The sequence below is a fragment of the Nerophis ophidion genome, linkage group LG06 (assembly GCF_033978795.1).
Source record: "Nerophis ophidion isolate RoL-2023_Sa linkage group LG06, RoL_Noph_v1.0, whole genome shotgun sequence".
Classification (NCBI taxonomy): Eukaryota; Metazoa; Chordata; class Actinopteri; order Syngnathiformes; family Syngnathidae; genus Nerophis; species Nerophis ophidion.
In genome coordinates this window covers 74,389,526-74,413,871 of record NC_084616.1, presented here as the reverse complement: position 1 = coordinate 74,413,871, position 24,346 = coordinate 74,389,526, and the positions used below count along the sequence as shown (strand labels likewise).

The following is a 24,346-nucleotide window of genomic DNA, read 5'->3' as shown; positions in this document are numbered from 1 at the left end:
AAAGATTTCTACACATAGAAGTAATCATCAACTTAAAGTGCCCTCTTTGGGGATTGTAATAGAGATCCATCTGGATTCATCAACTTAACTCTTAACATTTATTCACAAAAAAAGAAATCTTTAACATCAATATTTATGGAAATCTAGCTGTCAACACTGAATATTGCATTGTTGTATTTCTTTTCACAATTTCTGAAATTACATTCATATATTGTTGAAATATTATTCAATAAATATATTTATAAAGGATTTTTGAATTGTTGCTATTTTTAGTATATTTAAAACAAATCTCACGTACCCCTTGGCATACCTTCAAGTACCCCCAGGGGTATGCTTACCACCATTTGAGAACCACTGCCCTAAGGTGCATACACAAATTGGTAATATAAATAGTAAAAAAAGATAGAAAAGGAGATATGTATATATATATATATGTATATATATCCACATACAAGCATATATGCATATATACACATATAACACTATTGCACATTATAGACTGAAAACATTTAAAATAAAAAGACACGGCACATGAATGTCAATCAAGCAAGCTACGGAATTTGCCGCCAATGTTTTTCTTGTAAAGTGTATGGAAGCTGGATGAATTAGATGCCAAAAACCAACCACTTTCATGTGGTATTGTACAGAAAGGACAACTTTTTTTCTCCTCCATTTGAAAATGTGGGCGTTATCATTATTACTGTCTGATTCCAATCAATGCAAGTCATCAGAATCAGGTAATACACCAACTTATATTCTTGTCTTTGTGAAAGAAAGACATCTATATGTGTTACACATGCTTGTATTATCATTAAACACATTTAACTTGTTTACAAAAATGTCTCTTTCATAAATAAATAAATATAAATGATATATATAAATGAGGTAGATCCCCTCGAGTTGGTCAATTGAAAAGTAGCTCGCCTGCAGAAAAAGTGTGGGCACCCCTGCCATAGATCAATTAAAACAACTCACCACTAGGTATAGAATAGAGTTTTATCATTATTGCAGTGAACAGGCTCAAAAAACAACGAAATTGGAGCAGATCCCCAAAAGCGGTGGTTCTCAACCTTTTTTCACTGATATATGCCCTGTGAATTGTATAACAGTGTAAAATATTGCTCATTTGTAGTGGTCTTTCTTGAACTATTTAGAAAAAAAGATACAAAAAGAACTAAAAACTTGTTGAAAAATAAACAAGTGATTCAATTATAAATAAAGATTTCTACACATAGAAGTAATCATCAACTTAAAGTGCCCTCTTTGGGGATTGTAATAGAGATCCATCTGGATTCATGAACTTAACTCTTAACATTTATTCACAAAAAAAGAAATCTTTAACATCAATATTTATGGAACATGTCCACTAAAAATCTAGCTGTCAAGACTGAATATTGCATTGTTGTATTTCTTTTCACAGTTTATGAACTTACATTCATATTTTGTTGAAGTATTATTCAATAAATATATTTATAAAGGATTTTTGAATTGTTGCTATTTTTAGAATATTTAAAACAAATCTCACGTACCCCTTGGCATACCTTCAAGTACCCCCAAGCGTATGCTTACCACCATTTGAGAACCACTGCCCTAAGGTGCATACACAAATTGGTAATATAAATAGTAAAAAAAGATAGAAAAGGAGATATGTATCTATATATATATGTATATATATCCACATACAAGCATATAACCATACATATGCATATATATACATATACACATATAACACTATTGCACATTATATACTGAAAAAATAAAAAGACATGGCGCATGAGGACATGATGGACACATTGTGCTCACTCAGTGCCTGTTTAATCCTACTATGGCTCTTGGGTAAAAAAACATTTTTTAGTCCATGCTAGCGTATGTTTTAAGCTAGCTTAACCATGCCTGCGCCCAAAAATCCGCTGCGCCTTATTTATGCTTTAAATACAGAAATAGCACCCATAACTGACACGGTGCATTTTAACACGCTGCACCCTATGGTCGCGAAAATACGATATAGTGGCTTCGATAATGGGAACCAGTTCTCAAAAAGGGATTCAAATCCATGGAATCGGTTCTTTTCTTATCGGACAATCGGGAGAACCGGTTTCGAACATCATCCCTGCTCACCACACACTCACACTTTACCATGACTTGATTAAAGGCCTACTGAAATGAGATTTTCTTATTTAAACGGGGATAGCAGGTCCATTCTATGTCATACTTGATCATTTCGCGATATTGCCATATTTTTGCTGAAAGGATTTAGTAGAGAACATCCACGATAGAGTTCGCAACTTTTGGTCGCTAATAAAAAAAACCTTGCCATTACTGGAAGTAACAGACGATGTGCGCGTGACATCACTGGTTGTAGAGCTCTTTACATCCTCACATTGTTTACAATCATAGCCACCAGCAGTTACAGCAATTCGGACCGAGAAAGCGAAAATTTCCCCATTAATTTGAGCGAGGATGAAAGATTCGTGGATGAAGATATTGAGAGTGAAGGACTAGAAGAAAAAAAAGGCGAGGGCAGTGACAGAGATTTAGATGTTATAAGACACAATTACTAGGATAATTCTGGAAAATCCCTTATCTGCTTATTGTGTTACTAGTGTTTTAGTGAGATTATATAGTACCTGAAAGTAGGGGGGGGGGCACGAGTGTGGCGACCGCCAGTGTCTCCGGTGGGAGGAGGTAATAGTCCGCAGCTGCTGCAGGAGGACGCAAGCTCCGCTCATAACTACGGTAAGAGCCAACCTATTACCACAATTCTCTCACCGAAACCCGCCGGTTGACATGTGGTCGGGATCCATGTTCGCTTGACCGCTCTGTTCCATAGTAAAGCTTCACCTTCGGGAATTTTAAACAAGGAAACATCCATCCGTTTTCTACCGCACCCGTTCAAGAAGCTGCGTTAATGGTAAGAAGTTATTTATTTATTAATGGTTAGTGTGGGGCTTGCCCTCCTGGGGGTTCTTCAGACCACCAAGCACCAACATAAAAGCCTGTTTCAAGGTTACAATATTGTTTTATTTTTCAATAAGTCTCTCAGTTTCTTTCCAACAATTGTCTTTTTCTCTTTCGTTCTCGCTCAACCTCTGGCTCTAGCTCCAACCCCGTCTCTCTTCCTGGCAGCTGCTTATAACATAGCGACAGGTGATTAGATAACAAGCCCCAGGGGGGCCATCTACGCACCTGTCGCTGATTTTGATGCAGGATTTGATAATAACTGTTTGTGTGGCTAAACTCTAAAAGCTTCCCACCTCCATCTTTCTACTTTGACTTCTCCATTATTAATTGAACAAATTGCAAAAGATTCAGCAACACAGATGTCCAGAATACTGTGTAATTATGCGATTAAAGCAGACTACTTATAGCTTGGATTGGGCTGGAAAATAATGTCCGCTACAACCCGAGACGTCAAACGCACGCATCATACCGCGACGTTTTCAACAGGACACTTCGCGGGAAATTTAAAATTGCAATTTAGTAAACTAAAAAGGCCGTATTGGCATGTGTTGCAATGTTAATATTTCATCATTGATATATAAACTATCAGACTGTGTGGTCGCTAGTAGTGGCTTTCAGTAGGCCTTTAAGGTGGACCCCGACTTAAACAAGTTGAAAAACGTATTCGGGTGTTACCATTTAGTGGTCAATTGTACGGAATAAGTACAATCTACTAATAAAAGTTTCAATCAATCAATTGAATCAAAAAACTCAAATACTGAAGAATAACAGTCAAGTGAAGATGGTCTGTGTTGTGTTGGCAGTTGCAACGACGTCCAGCAGATGGCAACATTGTTTCATCTTTTTTAACAATACAGTACTAAACAATTTACCCATTTTGCCATTTTCCATGGCTCTGATGTCAGGTCTGAAGCGACAATCCGTGGGTGCCACGGTGGCCTCCATTCCCGGCTCCAGTTCATTGAGAGCCATTGCAAAGTTGGTGAAGTTATACATCTGTTGGAGAAGCGCATTTGAGAAGCCGTAAGTGTAGTATTGTCTCACAGAGATCGCTCCTTTTTGTTTCCTTTTCTTGTCGTACCCGAGCAGAGTGAGCCGGTCTAGAATCTATCCTCCACAGCAAAGTACTTCCTGGTACAACCGATACCGTCTCTTGGACCTCTGGCATGTCATCCGCGTCATCATTGTCCGATCTCGCTTGCTCTTCCTGAAAATAAATATTATTCATTCAATTCTATTTCGTAATTTCACTTTAATTACCCTTTCTATTATGAATGTGATCATAGGGAATGATAACTAATCAACTGACATTTTTGTGCTTCTTATCGCCTTTCTTCTCAGACTTCTTGTGGGCCTCGTAAGCCTGAGGGTCAATGCTCCACATGCACTCTGTCCACTTCCCGTAGATGACACAGTGCTTCTTTTTACTGGAGAACCGCAAAGGAGTGACAGAGGACAAGGACAAAACAAATAAGTCGATTACAAAGAAAGAGGAATGCCTTGAACAACATTCTCAGAACTGCACCTCATGGGGAAGTAGTCCTAGTGTGGGTGACACAATTATCAAGGCTAACCTCTTATCCTGGATGTATCCCTCCACTTTGTGCAGCTCTTTGCCAAACATGCCACAGGGCTTGAAATTCAACACACACTTGTCTCCAGTGCTGTGGGGAAGAAAAGCAAAAGCACTTAACATCTCTCAGCAATCTTTTCGAAAGCTAAAACCTGCTACTAAATAGCAATGGACAGCCTTGGTTTATCTTTGCCGAGATTAAGATCAAGATATGATAAAACAAGGTGACTTGCATTTGTTTCACTCTGTATCCAGTACAATATTACTAAAGGTTTGACAGGTTATAACAGACCTGTTAAAGAAATGATAGGATTACTGCACCTACTAATTTTAAACTGTTAATTAAACTTTGTGTAATTTTTACAGTTAGGATCAGCAGCGGTTTCTATTTACAGTGTGCCTTATTTTTTAAATGTTCACTGTTTTTATGTTTAATGTCATTTCTATAATGTGCTCTGGCCAGTAAAATACAAACAGGCCAAAAATGGCCCACAGGCTGGACTTATATATACTATATATATATATATAAAAACAGACACAGATATATATATATATATATATATATATATATATATGTCTTGATTGGATTATCCAGAGAATATGTCTTGATTGGATTATCCAGAGAATAGTGCTCGATACCGTGGTAGAGCGCACCCCGCCTTCCGCCCGATTGTAGCTGAGATAGGCGCCAGCGCCCCCCGCGACCCCAAAAAGGGAATAAGCGGTAGAAAATGGATGGATGGATGGATATTTAAATAGAAAGATATTTAATTAGAAATAATATTCAATGGGCTTTTGAGAGGATATTTAAATACAATTATTTAAATAGGAAGATTTAATTAGAAAAAATATTCAATGGGGTTTTAAAAGGATATTTAATGGGGTTTTGTCACCCAGGTTACATATGTCCACAATTCTTCTTCGACAGACCACTACGTTCAAATTAAGTCCAAGTAAAAATGTAGTGAAAAAGCTACTTAATTGAAAAGCTATTGCTCTTTGTAAGTGTGTGACTATGACAACACAAGCATTGCCAAGCATTTCTGTATGAATAGAGGATGGTAAATCAAATGTAGTAATTATAAATATTTGATTAGGAAGACATGAATTGAATATTTTTGTATGGTATGTTTGAACACAAGGTAGATTTGAAAGACTCAGTTCCTTTCATTACGGAGGCAATCAATTCTTAGAAAAAATGTTTCACAGGAGTGCAAGCGTCTCCGTACACCATTTAGTCTCTTTAATTACCAAGCTGACACTTGTTACAATTTTTACAACCAGGAAGCAGCCTCGGCTCAATTTCGGATTGTTTTTTGCAACAGTTTCCATACAGACGTATGGAAACTGCAATAACGCTGCAAGGTGAGAGGGGTTTACCTGTGGTTGACTATTTCCACTGTGCCGTACTGTTCTATCCACAGTTTGCCCAAGATGATGTTGTGCACGCAGCAGTGAGGGTTACTCCAAGTGTATGTCTCATTGTGCCTAGGTCATGAAGAGAAGTAACAGAGACATTAAAAGGGCACAGCACATCATTGGGAGTTGTATTCACAATCTATATGTTACACAAGAGCACAAATGTTTTTCTTTTTTTTATGCATTCTAAATCATAAAATAGGGCAAGTATGAGGTGGATAACAATGCAGCTAATGGGAGTACTCTATTGTGCCTAGTGAGCCCTCGAAAAACATCCAAACCCCGCCAAAAATACTCCACTTGCATCTTAATCAAGTTTTAGCCATTTTGTTATTATGATCACATCGCTCCCGTCCAAAGGCAAAACCTAGTAACTCGCTTCCAGCTGATTTTGAGAAAACAAAGGAAAACCAATCTATCTTGATGCTGTCTTACAAAGATCTACAAAGTCATCAAACGTATAGATGTTTTCTTGAGCTTTCATTTTCTTGCCGATTGAGTCTGCTCTCATGAACGTGTGCCCTTTCTCCAGATATTTTATCACAATCTCGGGTGGGCCCCATTCTGCGTTTGCACATTGGGCAAGAGCCGTGTACAGCGTCCAGTTTTTATTTTCACCTCCACAGTTGTCTGCCCAAAAGAGTATGCAAGGGGAAGAATCAAGAACAATACATTTAATGAAGGTGCTTGCAACGTCCTGGGCCAATCTTCCAAATATCCCCTCGTGCCATAATATCACATAATCAGGTTGACCGTCGGCCCCCCATTGGTGCAAATGTCTCATTAAAGACAATAAGGCGACTGACAAAGAAGCTCCGATTGGTCCCTTGAGATACTAGGTTTTTGTGTTGTATCTACGCGGTTATGTGGTAGTTGCTAGGTCCTGCCATGCGCGTAACGGCTTACTGACGGAACAAATTACAATATCGCATACACTAATGTAAAGCATATCAGATAGGAAGTCCAAAATTATTATCAGCTCAATTTCGACCAAAATTGAGTTACTGGGTTTTGCCTTTGGACGGGAGATCTGCGGTCCCCTCCAAGGTTTCTCCTTGTAATCCCACTGGGTTGAGTTTTGTCTTGCCCTGATGTGGGATCTGAGCCGAGGATGTCGTTGTGGCCTGTCCAACCCTTTGAGACACTCGTGATTTAAGACTATATAAAAAACTTTGATTGATTGATGACAATGAGTTTAAAAAGACACAGGTAATAATATAGTTAACTATCTCCTCTGCTCTGCACATACAGATACGTAGACGCTCACACAGACGGTTGGCTGAAAATTAGCGCAGTCAAAACCGCCCACATTGCGTAAATTATTGCGAGTAAAATGACAACATTACAAAACAAATTCCAATAATTTGTGTTTTATCTTTAACAATGTGTGTTTTACGTGCTACATGTCTTATCTGTGTAGTTTTATCCATAGTATTTTTTTTTTATTTACTAATAATTGCACTTGTCTTAAAGCCAGACCAAGAGTGGCAACCATAAACATGAAGCATTTAATATAATGTTAATAAAGCTTTCTATTAAATCTACTGTAATCCTACATTATGGCAGGCTTTATTTAATATATACTTGTACATTGTTCTTTGAGCGCAATAGGAAACATATGTTTAATGTATCATACAATTTTCTGTTAAATTAAGCCAATGTAAACATTTTTGTGCTCCCTTTTGTTTTGAAAAGTATCAATATAAAGTTTGGTACCTGTACCAAAATATTGGTATTGGGACAACACTATCCCAAAGTAATCGAGTTGTCGCTCATAAAGTCTGTCAAGAGTACTGGTGTTGTTTTTGAAGGGAAAAGCAAACTTTGTGATGCTTCTGTGAAATTTGAACGTCACCGAATGGTCAAAATTACACACATATGTAAATATTAAATGATAAATAAATGTGTTGTACTTGTATAGCGCTTTTCTACCTTCAAGGTACTCAAAGCGCTTTGACACTACTTCCACATTTACCCATTCACACACACATTCACACACTGACGGAGGGAGCTGCCATGTAAGGCGCCAACCAGCACCCATCAGGAGCAAGGGTGAAGTGTCTTGCTCAGGACACAACGGACGTGACCAAGTTGGTACTAGGTGGGGATTGAACCAGGGACCCTCGGGTTGCGCACGGCCACTCTCCCACTGCGCCACGCCGTCCCTACATTCATAATAACATTACATGTTATTATGAATGTGCCTATTACTATATTACATATATACTTACAGCGTGTATATAAAATGTTGATGGAGGTTTTTTGGATGTTTTTAGAGCGAAAAAAAGCGACTCCCATCGATTCCAATGTTAGCTGACTTTTGCTAATGTTTATTTACGAGTTAGAGTGCATTAAAAAAAGAAAAACTTGTGTGTTTGTCTTACATAAAGATTGTGAATGATAGGGAACATTTTTAAAAAGTGCCTTTAGGTACAGTGGTGCAAAAAAAGTATTTAGTCAGCCACCGATTGTGCAAGTAAAATGATGACAGAGGTCTGTAATTTTCATCATAGGTACACTTCAACTGTGAGAGACAGAATGGGAAAAAAAATCCACAAATTCAAATTGTAGGAATTTTAAAGAATTTATTTGTGAATTATGGTGGAAAATAAGTATTTGGTCAACCATTCAAAGCTCTCACTGATGGAAGGAGGTTTTGGCTCAAAATCTCCCGATACATGGCCCCATTCATTCTTTCCTTGACACGGATCAATCGTCCGGTCCCTTTAACAGAAAAACAGCCCCAAAGCATGATGTTTCCACCCCCATGCTTCACAGTAGGTATGGTGTTCTTGGGATACAACTCAGTATTCTTCTTCCTCCAAACACGACGAGTTAATACCAAAAAGTTCTGTTTTGGTTTCATCTGACCACGTGACATTCTCCCTTGTGCTCTCTGGCAAACTTCAAACGGGCCTGGACATGCACTGGCTTAAGCAAGGGGACACGTCTGGCACTGCAGGATTTGCTTACCTGTCGGCGTAGTGTGTTACTTATGGTAACCTTTGTTACTTTGGTCCCAGCTCTCTGCAGGTCATTCACCAGGTCCCCCCGTGTGGTTCTGGGATTTTTGCTCACCGTTCTCATGATCATTTTGACCCCACGGGATGAGATCTTGCGTGGAGCCCCAGATCGAGCGAGATTATCAGTGGTCTTGTATATCTTCCATTTTCTGATAATTGCTCCCACAGTTGATTTTTTTCACACCAAGCTGCTTGCCTATTGTAGATTCACTCTTCCCAGTGTGGTGCAGGTCTACAATTATTTTCCTGGTGTCCTTCGACAGCTCTTTGGTCTTGGCCATAGTGAAGTTTGGAGTCTGACTGTTTGAGGCTGTGGACAGGTGTCTTTTATACAGATAATGAGTTCAAACAAGTGCCATTAATACAGGTAACGAGTGGAGGACAGAAGAGCTTCTTAAAGAAGTTACAGGTCTGTGAGAGCCAGAGATCTTTCTTGTTTGAAATGACCAAATACTTATTTTCCAACATAATTTACAAATAAATTCTTTAAAATTCCTACAATGTGAATTCCTTGATTTTTTTTTCACATTCTGTCTCTCACAGTTGAAGTTTACTTATGATGAAAATTACAGACCTCTGTCATCATTTTAAGTGGGAGAACTTGCACAATCTGTGGCTGACAAATACTTTTTGCCCCACTGTACAAGAAACCAAGGAAGAGTGTTAAAGAGGACAATGGACAAGAAATGACTCACTTAAGTATCTCTAGTGTGATGGTCCCTTTAGGCTCTGCTTCAACACTCTTTCCCCAGAATTTGAGTTTGGGGTAGATGGAGCCGTGGAAGACGAAGTCTCCAGCCAGGCTCTCGGCATGGAAGGCACTCACTGGGGGATGATGGGATACCTGCTCTGCTATCAGACGGAAACCTTGATCATCTCTGGAGAGGCAGGGAGGCAGACAAAGGATAAACATACTGGTAAAAACACACATAAATGTGTGTGTGTGCGTGTGTACCTTCTAAGTTCATAAGTCTCTCCCAGTAGAGGGTTGAAGGGTTTTCCAGTTCGCTCCCACTGAGACGCAACAGCTGACACAGCAAAGGCAGCCACTGCCTGAGAAAAAAGAATTAGCTGCCATTAGTTGTTATTCTGCTACTGTATTATCATGCAACCACTGCCTAGTTGTCCCAATACCGGTACCAAAATGTATTTCGATACTTGAAATAAAGGGGACCACAAAAAGACATTATTGGCTTTACTTTAACAAAAAATCTTACGGTATGTTTAACATACACTAGTAAAGTTTCGAAAAACTTGTCTTTTAGTAGTAAGTAAGCCAACAAAGGCTCCTAATTTGGCTGCTGACATATGCAGTAACATATTGTTTCATTTTTTATTCTATTATTTTGTCAAATTTGAGGGACAAGTGATAGAACATTTATTATTAATCTACTTGTTAATTCACTGTTAATATCTGGTTATTTGTTTAAACATGTTCCAACTACACTTCTGTTAAAATATAATAAACACTTGCATGCTTTACTTTTTGTTGCTGACTTCCATTAAATAGAGGGACTTTTTTCATGTTTCTTAACCGGGTGTTGATCCAGGGCCGGTGGGCCTTCTGGAAGCGACACCCTGCTTGACACTCTGACATATTTTCAGCTTTTTGTTGCTGACTTCCATCAGTTCCATTAGTTTTGGATGACACCACAAATCCGATCGATTCGATACAAAGTAGTGACAGGATCATACAAATTTATGACCACCCTAGGGTGAGGGGTTGCCCACATATGCAATCCTCTCCAAGGTTTCTTATAGTCACTGTCACCGACGTCCCACTGAGGTGAGTTTTTCCTTGCCCGTAAGTGGGCTCTGTACCAAGGATGTCGTTGTGGTTTGTGCAGCCCTTTGAGACACTTGTGATTTAGGGCTATATAAATAAACATTGATTGATTGATTGATTGAAAGTCCTCATGTGTCCACAGACGTATTTCTTGAGTTATCCATCCATCCATCCATTTTCTACCGCTTATTCCCTTTTGGGGTAGCGGGGGGTGCTGGCGCCTATCTCAGCTGCAATCGGGCGGAAGGCGGGGTACACCCTGGACAAGTCGCCACCAACAAAATTGTTTTTAAAAAAGGGCAGCACGGTGACAGAGGGGTTAGTGCGTCTGCCTCACAATACGAAGGTCCTGGGTTCGATCTTGCGCTCGGTACTGTGTGGAGTTTGCATTTTCTCCCCGTGACTGCGTGGGTTCCCTCCGGGTACTCCGGCTTCCTCCCACCTGGGGACAGGTTGATTGGCAACACTAAATGGCCCGAGTGTGTGTGTTTGAGTGTGAATGTTGTCTATTTGTGTTGGCCCTGTGATGAGGTGGCAACTTGTCCAGAGTGTACACATTCTTCCGCCCGAATGCAGCTAAGATAGGCTCCAGCATCCTCCGTGACCCCGAATGGGATAAGCAGTAAAAAATGGATGGATGGATAGATTGTGACGATAGAAAATATCGATGTAATCATAGTGGTAGGGCTGGGCGATATGGACGAAAAAGTATATCCCGATATATGTTTGCTTAAATTCTATATGCGATATATATCTCCATATATTTTTGGGTGAAAGAATACATATAAAGATATTCATTTTTGAACAAGATTCAGTGAAATTGAACCGAACGCAACTGTACTGTAAAACAGTCAGTGGCCCTTTTATTAGCCCAGTTAGTCAAGATGGGTATTAACAGCACGGATAAGAAACTGTTTAAGAGGCACAGAATTACATAACATAAATAAAAAAGAAAAATATTATTTTTACATAAAATAAATAGCATAGCTGTGCAAATAATACAACATGTATCAAACTCATACAAAAAATATATTTGCAGGCAGGCACTTTTTAATTCCCAGTCGACGATGTAATGGACTGTCACACACGTACGGTTCTGTGGTCCTACTAGGAGTCGTCAGCGCCAAGTAAGTGACTTTACTTCATTGTGCAGCTAAGATCCTTCCCACTTTGTCGTACAAGTCTCTTTTCTCTTCTCTGACCCTCGTCGTCATTTGGGAGGTGTGTTTTGTTTTCGCTTCCTGGTTCCAAGACCCGCCCCATCTTGCCTGTGATTGGCCTGTCCCTAATGTTTTGCCCTACTCTTCACCAATCGTGAGTCGAGACTCATCATAGTAAACCAACCAATCATGAATGTTCTTAAACGTAAACCAACCAATCATTGATCTTTCCCGTATATGTTGCACTAGTCCACTTCTCTTTCTCTCCTCCCTCTCGCTTCTTTTGTAGCATGTAGCTTAGCAAGCCACTACATGGGTCTAAAAATAGCTAAGCTACGGAAATCGCTACTTTCCCGAGCGCGGCGTAATGTTGCAATATCTAAAGAAAAATGCGAGCCTAGATGTCAACTATCAATCAATGTTTTATTTATATAGCCCTAAATCACAAGTGTCTCAAAGGGCTGCACAAACCAAAACAACATCCTCGGTAGGGCCCACATAAGGGCAAGGAAAAACTCACCCCAGGGGGACGTCGGTAACATCGACAATGATGACTATGAGAAACCTTGAAGAGGACCGCATATGTGGGCAACCCCCGCCCCCAAGGGGACTGAAAGCAATGGATGTTGAGTGGATCTAATCAAACATGATATTGTGAAAGTTCAATCCATAGTGGATCTAACATAACCATGAGAGTCCAGTCCAAAGTGGATCCAATATAGTAGCGAGCGTCCCGTCCAAAGTGTAGCCAGCAGGAAACCATCCCAAGCGGAGGCGGATAAGAGGCAGCCGCCCTAACTAGAGATGTCCGATAATATAGGACTGTCGATATTATCAGCCGATAAATGCTTTAACATGTAATATCGGAAATTAACATTATCGGTTTTTTAAAAAAGTACAATTTATTACTTTTTATTCTGTGTACACGGACATAGGGAGAAGTACAGCGCGCCAATAGAACTTAAAGGCACTGCCTTTGTGTACCGGCCCAGTCACATAATATCTACGGCTGTTCACACACAAGCGAATGCAAGGCATACTTTGTCAACAGCCATACAGGTCACACTGAGGGTGGCCGTATACACAACTTTAACACTGTTAGAAATATATGTGAACACACACCAAACAAGAATGACAAACACATTTCGGGTGAACGTCAGCACCGTAACACAACATAAACACAACAGAACAAATACCCAGAACCCTTTGCAGCACTAAATCTTCCGGGACGCTACAATATACACCCCCCGCTAATGATTTTTAATCGAATTATAGCTCCATAATCGTAATTGAATCATGAGATGGCTAAAGATTCCTACTTCTAATCCTTACAGTGGATGTCAGGTGTAGCTCCACAAATTGCATTTGTTTACATTAAGGAGCGCTTCCTTGTTAGCGGTGAGCTATTGTATCATAAGGCGTGTAGTGAAGCATGTTTAGCTATTCCTTGTTCTGCAGGGATAATACTTCTAAGAAGCTTAATTTATTTGTCGCCATTGGGGCGAGGATTATTGATTTAGAAGTAGCTAAAACACTGCCGACTGCGGATGGACGCTAGCCGCTTGCTAGTAAGCCATGTTTTAAAGCACCTCTTCCTGAGGGCGTTTCAGTGTTATAGTTTCACCTTTATCGTTAGTTTTTAAGCCAAAATGCGTCCAATCTCCCTTTTCTGTCTACACACCACGTCTGATTGTAAGTACTTCGTGCATGTGTGTTGCCGAACATGCTCCTCTGCTCATATAACCAGCAATGACGTGACGACAGTGCACTGTCATTCCCGGAAAACAAAACAAAGGGAACTGGAAATTTTAGGAAGCAATATAGTACTGTTTTTATACATTAGTACCACGGTACTAATGTATCGTATGTAGGTATTAGTACCGAAATACCGTACAACCTTCTACCACTGACTGAGATGAACAAAGGGGAAATGTGCAATAGTACCACGGTACTGAGTGATTGATTGATACTTTTATTAGTAGATTGCACAGTTCAGTACATATTCCGTACAATTGACCACTAAATGGTAACACCCCAATAAGTTTTTCAACTGGGGGTCCACGTTAATCAATTCATACTAATGTATCAAATGTATGTATTAGTACTGAAATACCGTACAACCTTCTACCACTGACTGAGAGGAACAAAGGAGAAATGTGCAATAATACCGCGGTACTAATGTATCAAATGTATGTATTAGTACAGAAATACCGTACAACCCTACCACGGACTGAGATGAACAAAGGGGAAATGTGCAATAGTTCCACATTTCCTTTGGATTGCTGTATGGAATGTCACACCGCCTTACAATACCTGCATGCGCTCTATGGAGTCAGACAGCAAGCAGGCTCTGTTGATGAGGTAGGTGTGCTCCATGTATTCAGTGATTCTCTGCAGGAAGCTGAGAGGCTCGTTGAAGACGACAGGCATCGTGATCTTGGAGAGTTCCTAAAAAAATGTACGAGGCATGATTTAGATACAGCCTTAGGACTGCGTGCCATCCCAACAGAGGTGGGTAGAGTAGCCAGAAATTGTACTCAAGTAAGAGTACTGTTACTTTAGAGATGTATTACTCAAGTAAAAGTAAGGAGTAGTCACCCAACTATTTACTTAAGTAAAAGTAAAAAGTATGTTGTGAAAAAACTACTCAAGTACTGAGTAACTGATGAGTAACCTAATTACGGCAACAAATAATGCACAAAAACATGAAAATAGCAATGAGCAAATTCAGAGCCAGGAATATCTCTTAAGCAACTAAAACAATAATATATATTAAATAATAGTACATTAAAATAAAATTTTAAAAAATGGCACATTGAGCCGCAATAACTTAACAGCACCATAGCCTCGGTAGGCATTCACTGATTGATTGATTGATTGATTGATTAAAACTTGTATTAGTAAATTGCACAGTACAGTACATATTCCGTACAATTGACCACTAAATGGTAACACCCCAATAAGTTTTTCAACGTTTATCAATTACTTAGTAAATGACCAAGTCGAGGTGATCTACCTCATATATACATATACATACACACACATATCATTTATACACACACATATCATATATATATATATATATATATATATATATATATATATATATATATATATATACATTTATATATACAGTATATCATTTATATTTATTTATTTTGCCGTTTTTGTTCACATGTTGAAGGTGTTTTAATGAATATACATGCATGTTTAACATATAGATTCCTATCTTTCATGAAGACAAGAATATAAATTGGTGTATTACCTGATTCTGATGACTTGCAATGATTGGAATCAGACGTCCACGTTTTCAAATGGAGGAGAAAAAAAGTTCCTCTTTTCTGTCTAATACCACATGAAAGTCGTTGGTTTTTGGCATCTTATTTGTCCAGCTTCCATATTCGTTTTTATACACTTTACAAGAAATACATTGGCGGCAAACTCCGTAGTTTGCTAGCTTGTTTGCGCTGTCTTTCGGAGACTCTTATTTTGTTAGCACAGGCGCGATGCAGCGGCACTTTTATTGTGAAGACAGGAACTGTGCGATCAGTCTTTAGGCTTTTGACGGGAAGTACGGTTGAAATAAAAACGTGTCTTTTTTCCTTCACACTTTTGATTGATTGATTGATTGAAACTTTTATTAGTAGATTGCACAGTACAGTACATATTCCGTACAATTGACCACTAAATGGTAACACCCCAATACGTTTTTTAACTTGTTTAAGTCGGGTCATGTGACCGCCTGGCTCTGTTTGATTGGTCCAACGTGACCAGTGACTGCATGTGATTGGTGAAACGCAGGCATGCGTGGATTCTACTGTGAAGCACTGTCATAAACCAAAACAAACATTAATAGATCGATATAAAAAAGTAGCGGATAGCGAGCTGAGTGTAGATAAATGGAACGGAGTAAAAGTAGCGTTTCTTCTCTATAAATATACTCAAGTAAAAGTAAAAGTATGTTGCATAAAAACTACTCGTAGAAGTACAATTTATCCCAAAAGTTACTCAAGTAAATGTAACGGAGTAAATGTAGCGCGTTACTACCCACCTCTGCATCCCAACATTGCAAAACAGCAGCCCGCACAGATGCAAGTCATCACGTCGTACACCAGTTTAATGCCCATTGAGTTTTACAGCAACATTTTTCTTCCTATTGCTATCATCTTAGAGCAGTGGTTCTTAACCTGGGTTCGATCGAACCCTAGGGGTTAAGTGAGTCGGCCTCAGGGGTTCGGCGGAGGTCAAAACACACCCGACTCATCGTGTAAATACAAACGTCTCCCTATCGGCGTATTACGGATACGACAACAGCTGACTGATTTGCAAGTGTGTAATTTGTTGTGCGTTAATGCACTGTGTTGGTTTTGTTGTTTGAAGGTGATGTTCATGCACGGTTCATTTTGTGCACCAGTAAAAAAAACATGGTAACACTTTAGTACGGGGAACATAATCACCATTAATTAGTTGCTTATTAAAATGCAAATTAGTAACATAATGGCTCTTAACTAGTCATTATTAAGTACTTATTAATGCCTTATTCGGCATGGACTTATTATAACCCTAAACAAATAACTCTGAATTAAGTCTTTATTACTTAGAATATGTTTCCCTAGTGTCCAAATAACTCTAAATTTGACATGATCTATGGTCTGAATTATGGTTTTGTTAGTTTTTGGACTCTTTTAGTTCCTTTTTGCGCTCCCTTGTTTTGTTTGGTTACCATGCCATCTTATGATCATTCTGTCATGACGGGGGCGGGGGGGTTCACAGCTTTCTGCGAGGTTTGTTCTCCCGGGATGCAAACGGATATTCCGGACAAGGCTTGCAGGTAGGAACATATTTATTAACTTGATAAATCTTGGCAGGGCATGAGGTAAACAAACATAAACTATGGCTTCGAACAAACACAAAACAGTGGCAAGAAATAAACAAGACTTAAGTGGACACGGCATGAATCGAGCAACACAAACTGTGGTATCGCATGAAAACAAGCAATGACGCCAGGTCGACTGACTGGCAAAGACAGGCTTAAATAAGGGTGCGCAGTCCGAACACCAGAGGCAGGTGAAAATCATAAGTCGGCATGGTGACCAAACAAAACAAGGGAGCGCAAACAGGAACTAAAAGAGTCCAAAACTAACAAAAAAATAACAAAAACATCATCCAGACCACAGATCATGACAAAATTAGGTCTTTGTTACCTAGAATATCTTTCCTTATACCAAAGTGTTACCAAAAACATATAACTTTGTCTTGAATTTGAAAAAAAAAAACATTTTATTTTTCATTAATTAAGGGTTCAGCAAATGGGCATATGAAACTGGTGGGGTTCAGTACCTCCAACAAGGTTAAGAACCACTGTCTCGGAGCAAAGGATTTGTGCTAAGAAACCAGACCATTTCTTACCATTCCGATGCATTTCTTAAGGATACTCCAGACACTAAGACTGCTTCTGGAAAACATGGGGGCAGGTAATGACGTCCTGGAATGGAAAAAGTGGAAATGATCAAACTTAAACTAAAAAAATACAGGTATTTATTCAGATTACCTAGGATTAAAAGATTAAGATGGTAGCTATATCCTGGCTTGTCACAGAGTACAAACATGTATACAGTATTTTTCCGGATTATAAATCGCACCGGCTGAAAATCCGCAATAAAGAAGGAAAAAAACATATATAAGTCACACATATGAATTGATTTGATAAAACCCAACACCAAGAATAGACATCGGAAAGGCAATTTAAAATATATAAAGACTAGTGAACAACAGGCTGAATAAGTGTACGTTATATGACGCATAAATAACCAACTGAGAAGGCGCCTGGTATGTTAACACAACATATTATGGTAAGTGTCATTCAAATAACTATAACATATAGAACATGCTATACGTTTACTAAACAATCCGTCACTCCTAATCCATAAATCCCATGAAATCTTCTTCCTTTGTGTCACTTATAAACAACTCGGCCAACTCCCAAGGTAGACAATGCGCCGCTTTCTCTTCTATCGGTAAGTCGCTGACGTCAGAGTCATCGTCAGTTGAATTTCCAATTATTCCAGCCTTTCTGAATCCGGACAGGATGGTTTCGGTTGCTGATATACGCCTAGTCTCTTACGTGAATGAGATAAATAATATTATTTGATATTTTGCGGTAATGTGTCAATAACTTCACACATAAGTCGCTCCGGAGTATAAGTCGCACCCCCGGCCATACTATGAAAAAAACTGTGACTTATTATAGGTTCATCACTTCCTAGTGTGAAGTTGTCACGACGCTGTGCCCTCAAACGCTTAATCTTTTTATAGTTATTCGCCTGAGTTGACTGATTCTCTCCTAAAATGCGATGAAGTTGCATTTTTCTGAGCGCAACCACAGCTCTCGTTCAATAGCTATTTAGCTTTCTGCGTAGTAGTAGTATTACTACTTTTTACTACGTTTCTTATCTTTTTCTTCTATGTCCCACTCTCCCTTGTGGAGGGGGTCCGGTCCGATCCGGTGGCCATGTACTGCTTGCCTGTGTATCGGCTGGGGACATCTCTGCGCTGCTGATCCGCCTCCGCTTGGGATGGTTTCCTGCTGGCTGTGCTGTGAGCGGGACTCTCGCTGCTGTGTTGGATCCGCTTTGGACTGGACTCTCGCGACTGTGTTGGATCCATTGTGGATTGAACTTTCACAGTATCATGTTAGACCCGCTCGACATCCATTGCTTTCCTCCTCTCCAAGGTTCTCATAGTCATCATTGTCACCGACGTCCCACTGGGTGTGAGTTTTCCTTGCCCTTATGTGGGCCTACCGAGGATGTCCTAGTGGTTTGTGTTGTGGTTTGAGACACTAGTGATTTAGGGCTATATAAGTAAACATTGATTGATTGATTGATATTACTACTACACTGGACTCTCACTATTATGTTAGATCCACTATGGCAGGGTTCGGGAACCTTTTTGGCTGAGAGAGCCATGAAAGCCAAATATTTTAAAATGTTTTTCCATGAGAGCCATATAATCATTTTTAACACTGAATACAACTAAATGCGTGCATTTTTAAGTACGACCAACATTTCTAGAGTAAGTCTCTTATTCTTTTTACAAACATTGTGATTCTGAAGCTAACCAATAATAAATAAAATACTTCTTACCATTAATGCAACTTCTTGAACAAGTGCTGGAGAAACTGATTAAAATGCGTGGGAATGTTTTATATTTTGAATGTTATTTTTAACACTGATTAGCAGCGGAATTATTCATTACTTATCATGTTAAGCAATGTCTTCTAAGATGTATCTGGGAGCCAGATGCAGTCATCAAAAGAGCCACATCTGGCTCGAGAGCCATAGGTTCCCTACCCTTGCGCTATGGACTGGACTTTCACAATAATATGCTAGACCCCCTCAACGTCCATAGCATCCGGGGGGTCACCCACATCTGTGGTCCTCTACAACAGTGGTCACCAACCTTTTTGTATCCGCGGACCGGTCAACGCTTAATAATTTGTCTCGCGGCCCGGGGGGTGTCCTTTTTTCTTCTCTTCTTTGTCATGAAAAAGGGACGTTTTTGTCATTAAAAAGGGAGTTTTTTGTGGTTAGTGCACTATTTGTAAGTGTATATTGTGTTTTTTATGTTGATTTAATAAAAAATTAAAAAAAAAAAAAAATTTTTTTTTTAATAAAAAATTAAAAAAAAATAATAAAACAATTTTTTTTAAATAAAAAATTCAATCAGGCTACGGCCCGGCCCGGTGGTTGGGGACCACTGCTCTACAAGGTTTCTCATTGTCATTGTCATTGTCATTGACATCCAACTGGGTTGTGAGTTTTTCCTTGCCCTTATATGGAATCTGAACCGAGGAAGTCTTTGTGGCTTGTGCAGCCCTTTGAGACACTTGTGATTGATTGATTGATTGATAGTAACAAAACCATGGTGACCGAAAAGACGTCTAGAATGTTTTTAGAGCTGAAACATCAGTCCCTTTTATCGTACGTGTTGCCAAAACCGAAACAGAACGCTATCCGATTAAAAAAAAATAAAAACAGGAAAGGCTACATATTAGAAACATTGAAAAAAGTCGACCAATCGCAGCTCTGCTGTCGGTTTCGGCGTTAACATGAGGTGGAGATTTTTTGAAAGTCCTTAATAAGCTCCACTGGAGCGTTTGGAGGGGGAGGAGGAAGCTGGTATCACGTCAGCAACCGTACACTGCAACATAATATAGGTTTTATGCACTTGAAAGTCTAAATTTAATTAAAAATAATATTTGAAAATAGATAAAAAAATTTAAAAAAAGAAAGTCTAAATGTAAAAAATGCACAAAATGAGACACGGCCTGCATACTCCTGGCCCAAATTTATCTGATCTGACATGCTCGAGTCAGAATGAATGTATCGGTAGTAGATAAGCAGAGCATGTTGTCTGACTGGTCTGCTATCAGAAAAAGGAAGACTACTTCACCAACTTCAAGATAAATACACGCAAGAGAAACATTGCACCGCAACATTAAAATGCTGCTATATATCCTAACTCAGCTTCACCATGCATCCATTTTTGTAAGAAGTATCCTGTTTAGGGTCACGTCAGGCGCTACACCCTCACTAGCCAATTGTTGTTATGTCAGCTTTGTGAACCACTACACTACCTATAAAACCTCCTCTAAGCATCTCCACAAACGTCACTGAATCGAGCTGTCAAAGCATGCATTACACTAAATCAGGGGTGTCAAACTCAAATACAGAGTGGGCCAAAATTTTAAACGGAACAAAGCCGCGGGCCAAGGTTGAACAAATGAACCTTTTAATAGGGACCCAAACAAGTTTTGCATTGAATATTGAACAAGCGAGACTTATATAACTTTACAGTGACATGCAAAATCGAGTTTCAAATAATACTAATAATTTAAAAATAGCAATGGCATATCAAATCAAATTTAAATAGAAATGAATGCCTCTTTTCTATTTGCAGCCTTCTCAGGTAAATATCAAAATAAACTTTTCCCACAGGCTAATAATACATTTTTATATTGTAGCGTCCAGGAAGAGGTAGTGCTGCAAGGTGTTCTGTGTATTTGTTCTGTTGTGTTGATGTTGTGTTACAGTGCACATGTTCTCCCGAAATGTGCTTGTCATTCTCGTTTAGTGTTGGTTCACAGTGTGGCGCATATTTGTAACAGTCTTAAAGTTGTTTATACAGCCACCCTAAGTGTGACCTGTATGGCTGTTGACCAGGCATGCCTTGCATTAGCGTGTGTAAAAGCCACATACATCATGTGACTAGGCCGGCACGCTGTTTCTACGTAGGAAAAGCGGACGTGACGAAAGGTTTTAGAGGACGCTTGAGGCAGTGCCTTTAAGGGACGCCCCCAATATTGTTGTCCAGGTGGGAATCGGGAGAAATTTGGGAGAATGGTTGCCCCCAGTGATTTTCGTGAGGGGCACTGAAATTTGGGAGTCTCCTTGGAAAATCGGGGGGTGGGGTGGGGGGGTTAGTAAGTATGAGTATTAGCAGTGAATGCGGTGTTACAGCGACACCGCCGCTGTATAATACCGGCGGGCCAGCTCTAATGTTAATTTGATATTGCCTCAAGGGCCAAATGAAAATACATGGCGGGCCAAATTTGGCCCACGGGCCAGAGTTTGACACCCATGCACTAAATGCTCAAAGACGCCTCGGACATAAAAGGATGGTTCATTACAGAACGTTAATTAACTGCAATTAACTAATGTAACACAATGGAAAACAAATAATTCAAAAGCAGTCTTGACACTTCTGATTCAGGTAGCATTATTAATGCAGCCAGATCTGCAGGCTGGTCTGAAAGGTGGTGCAGGAATGCAGCAGTACCTGTGTTTCCTGACGCCATTCTCTTGAGGCTTTGACCCGTTGTTCTTCCGACTACTGCTGTCAAACACCAGTGCATCTTTGTAAATGGACTCCGACACCCCTTCGTACGACTCGTCTGATTCCAGGCCTGTGAAGCAGAGCACGTGTAAGCTTTCAACTCAGTGACCATCTCAAGCATTAACGCCACAAGTACATTTACTTTGCTTATTTATATGTTTGTGATACCACCAGTGATGGCGTTCCAGCGTTGGTAAAAAGGAAGTGTGATGGTAACCATAAACCCAGGAAATGTATTTATTATGACATAAAAAAGGCTTTTACTTGTATTTAAATTTAATTTATTAGTGGTTAACTTCCCATTAAACTTAACACTATTCTCAGTTAATAACGTACACATGTTGCAATGTATGTGGTTAGTGGTTCTCAACCTTTTTTCAGTGATGTACCCCCTGTGAAATTTTTTTTAATTCAAGTACCCCCTAATCAGAGCAAAGCATTTTTGATTGAAAAAAAAGAGATACAGAAGTAAAATACAGCACTATGTCATCAGTTTCTGATTTATTATATTGTATAACAGTGCAAAATATTGCTAATTTGTAGTGGTCTTTCTTGCACTATTTGGAAAAAAATATACAAATAAGTAAAAACTTGTTGAAAGTGATTCAGTTATAAATAAAGATTTCTGCACATAGAAGTAATCATCAACTTAAAGTGTCCTCTTTGGGGATTGTAATAGAGATCCATCTGGATTCATCAACTTAATTCTAAACATTTCTTCACAAAAAAAGAAATCTTTAACATCAATATTTATGGAACATGTCCACAAAAAAATCTAGCTGTCAACACTGAATATTGCATTGTTGCATTTCTTTCCACAGTTTATGTACTGTGAAAAGATTCATATTTTGTTTAAGTATTATGCAATAAATATATTTATTAGGGCTGCGAATCTTTGGGTGTCCCACGAATCGATTCAATATCGATTGTTGGGGTCACGGTTCGATAATATATCGATTTTTTCGATTCGACGCGATTCTCGATTCAGAACAGATTCAAAACGATTCTGTATTCATTCAATACATAGGATTTCAGCAGGATCTACCCCAGTCTGCTGACAAGCTAGCAGAGTAGTACTTTTTTTTTTTAAAAAGCTTTTATAATTGTAAAGGACAATGTTTCATCAACTGATTGCAATAATGTAAATTTGTTTTAACTATTAAACGAACCAAAAATATGACTTATTATATATTTGTGAAAACATTGGACACAGTGTGTTGTCAAGCTTATGAGATGCCATGCAAGTGTAAGCCACTGTGACACTTTGTTCTTTTTTTTTTATAAATGTCTAATGATAATTTAAATGAGGGAATTTTAATCACTGCTATGCTGAAATTATAACTAATATTGATACTGTTGTCGATAATATTCATTTTTGTTTCACTACTTTTGGTTTGTTCTGTGTCGTGTTTGTGTCTCCTCTCAATTGCTCTGTTTATTGCAGTTTTGAGTGTTGCTGGGTCAGGTTCGGTTTTGGAATTGGATTGCATTGTTATGGTATTGCTGTGTAGTGGTTTGTTGGATTGATAAAAAAAATTAAAAAAAATTAAAAATAAAATATATATATTTTTTTTTAAATCCATTTTTTTTTTATGAGAATCGATTCTGAATCGCACAACGTATTCGATTCGATTCATATTCATATTTTTTCCCACACCCCTTATATTTATAAAGATTTTTGAATTGTTGCTATTTTTAAAAAATCTCACATACCCCTTGGCATACCTTCAAGTACCCCCAGGGGTACGCGTACCCCCATTTGAGAACCACTGCACTATTTGCCCTCCCTCAAACACATTACAACGGGACTGTCTGTAAATGGATCTTGTCGTTACGACTACGTACACAAGGTGGGGGTATGCAATGGAATGCCACTTCTTAACACACCTGGTCTGCCTGAATTATTAATATAACAATATAAAAATGTCATCTCAAGGTTATTGTGACCAAAATTGTCACGGTTGTCATTATTATAGCTGTGTTGTTGAAATTGCTTAAAAAGTACTTACAGTACACACACTGAAATCGCTAGCTCTTTTAAATAACTAAAATAAATAGAAAGCCCAATATTATGCATGTTTTGGGATCCCCGCTTGGGATGGTTTCCTGCTGGCTCCGCTGTGAACGGGACTCTCGCTGCTGTGTTGGATCCGCTTTGGACTGGACTCTCGCGACTGTGTTGGATCCATTGTGGATTGAACTTTCACAGTATCATGTTAGACCCGCTCGACATCCATTGCTTTCCTCCTCTCCAAGGTTCTCATAGTCATCATTGTCACCGACGTCCCACTGGGTCATTATTGTCACCGATGTCCCACTGGGTGTGAGTTTTCCTTGCCCTTATGTGGGCCTACCGAGGATGTCGTGGTGGTTTGTGCAGCCCTTTGAGACACTAGTGATTTAGGGCTATATAAGTAAACTGATTGATTGATTGATTGATGTTTTGTGTTTCTTTCTACTGATGTGAGTGTTTTGGCGGGCGTTGTTGTGTCCTTCTCTTTTGAACTTTTGAACGCACCGTAAAAAC

The 24,346-nt window shown here is 39.1% G+C and overlaps 1 protein-coding gene across 4 annotated transcripts in view; it reads right to left on the bottom strand.

Moving 5' to 3' along the window:
* The window catches only part of LOC133555230 (oxysterol-binding protein-related protein 2-like), a 54,647-nt gene that overhangs the window by 4,983 nt on the left and 25,318 nt on the right, over nucleotides 1-24,346 (bottom strand). For all 4 annotated transcript variants that reach the window (XM_061904826.1, XM_061904827.1, XM_061904829.1 and 1 more), the window contains exons 3-12: nucleotides 21,763-21,889; nucleotides 17,332-17,407; nucleotides 14,236-14,370; nucleotides 9,932-10,029; nucleotides 9,672-9,854; nucleotides 5,915-6,022; nucleotides 4,536-4,625; nucleotides 4,271-4,388; nucleotides 4,043-4,168; nucleotides 3,834-3,957 (exon numbers count right to left, since the gene is read on the bottom strand). In XM_061904826.1, coding sequence (XP_061760810.1) covers nucleotides 3,834-3,957; nucleotides 4,043-4,168; nucleotides 4,271-4,388; nucleotides 4,536-4,625; nucleotides 5,915-6,022; nucleotides 9,672-9,854; nucleotides 9,932-10,029; nucleotides 14,236-14,370; nucleotides 17,332-17,407; nucleotides 21,763-21,889 — 1,185 coding nt within the window. The remainder of the gene's footprint in view (nucleotides 1-3,833; nucleotides 3,958-4,042; nucleotides 4,169-4,270; nucleotides 4,389-4,535; nucleotides 4,626-5,914; nucleotides 6,023-9,671; nucleotides 9,855-9,931; nucleotides 10,030-14,235; nucleotides 14,371-17,331; nucleotides 17,408-21,762; nucleotides 21,890-24,346) is intronic.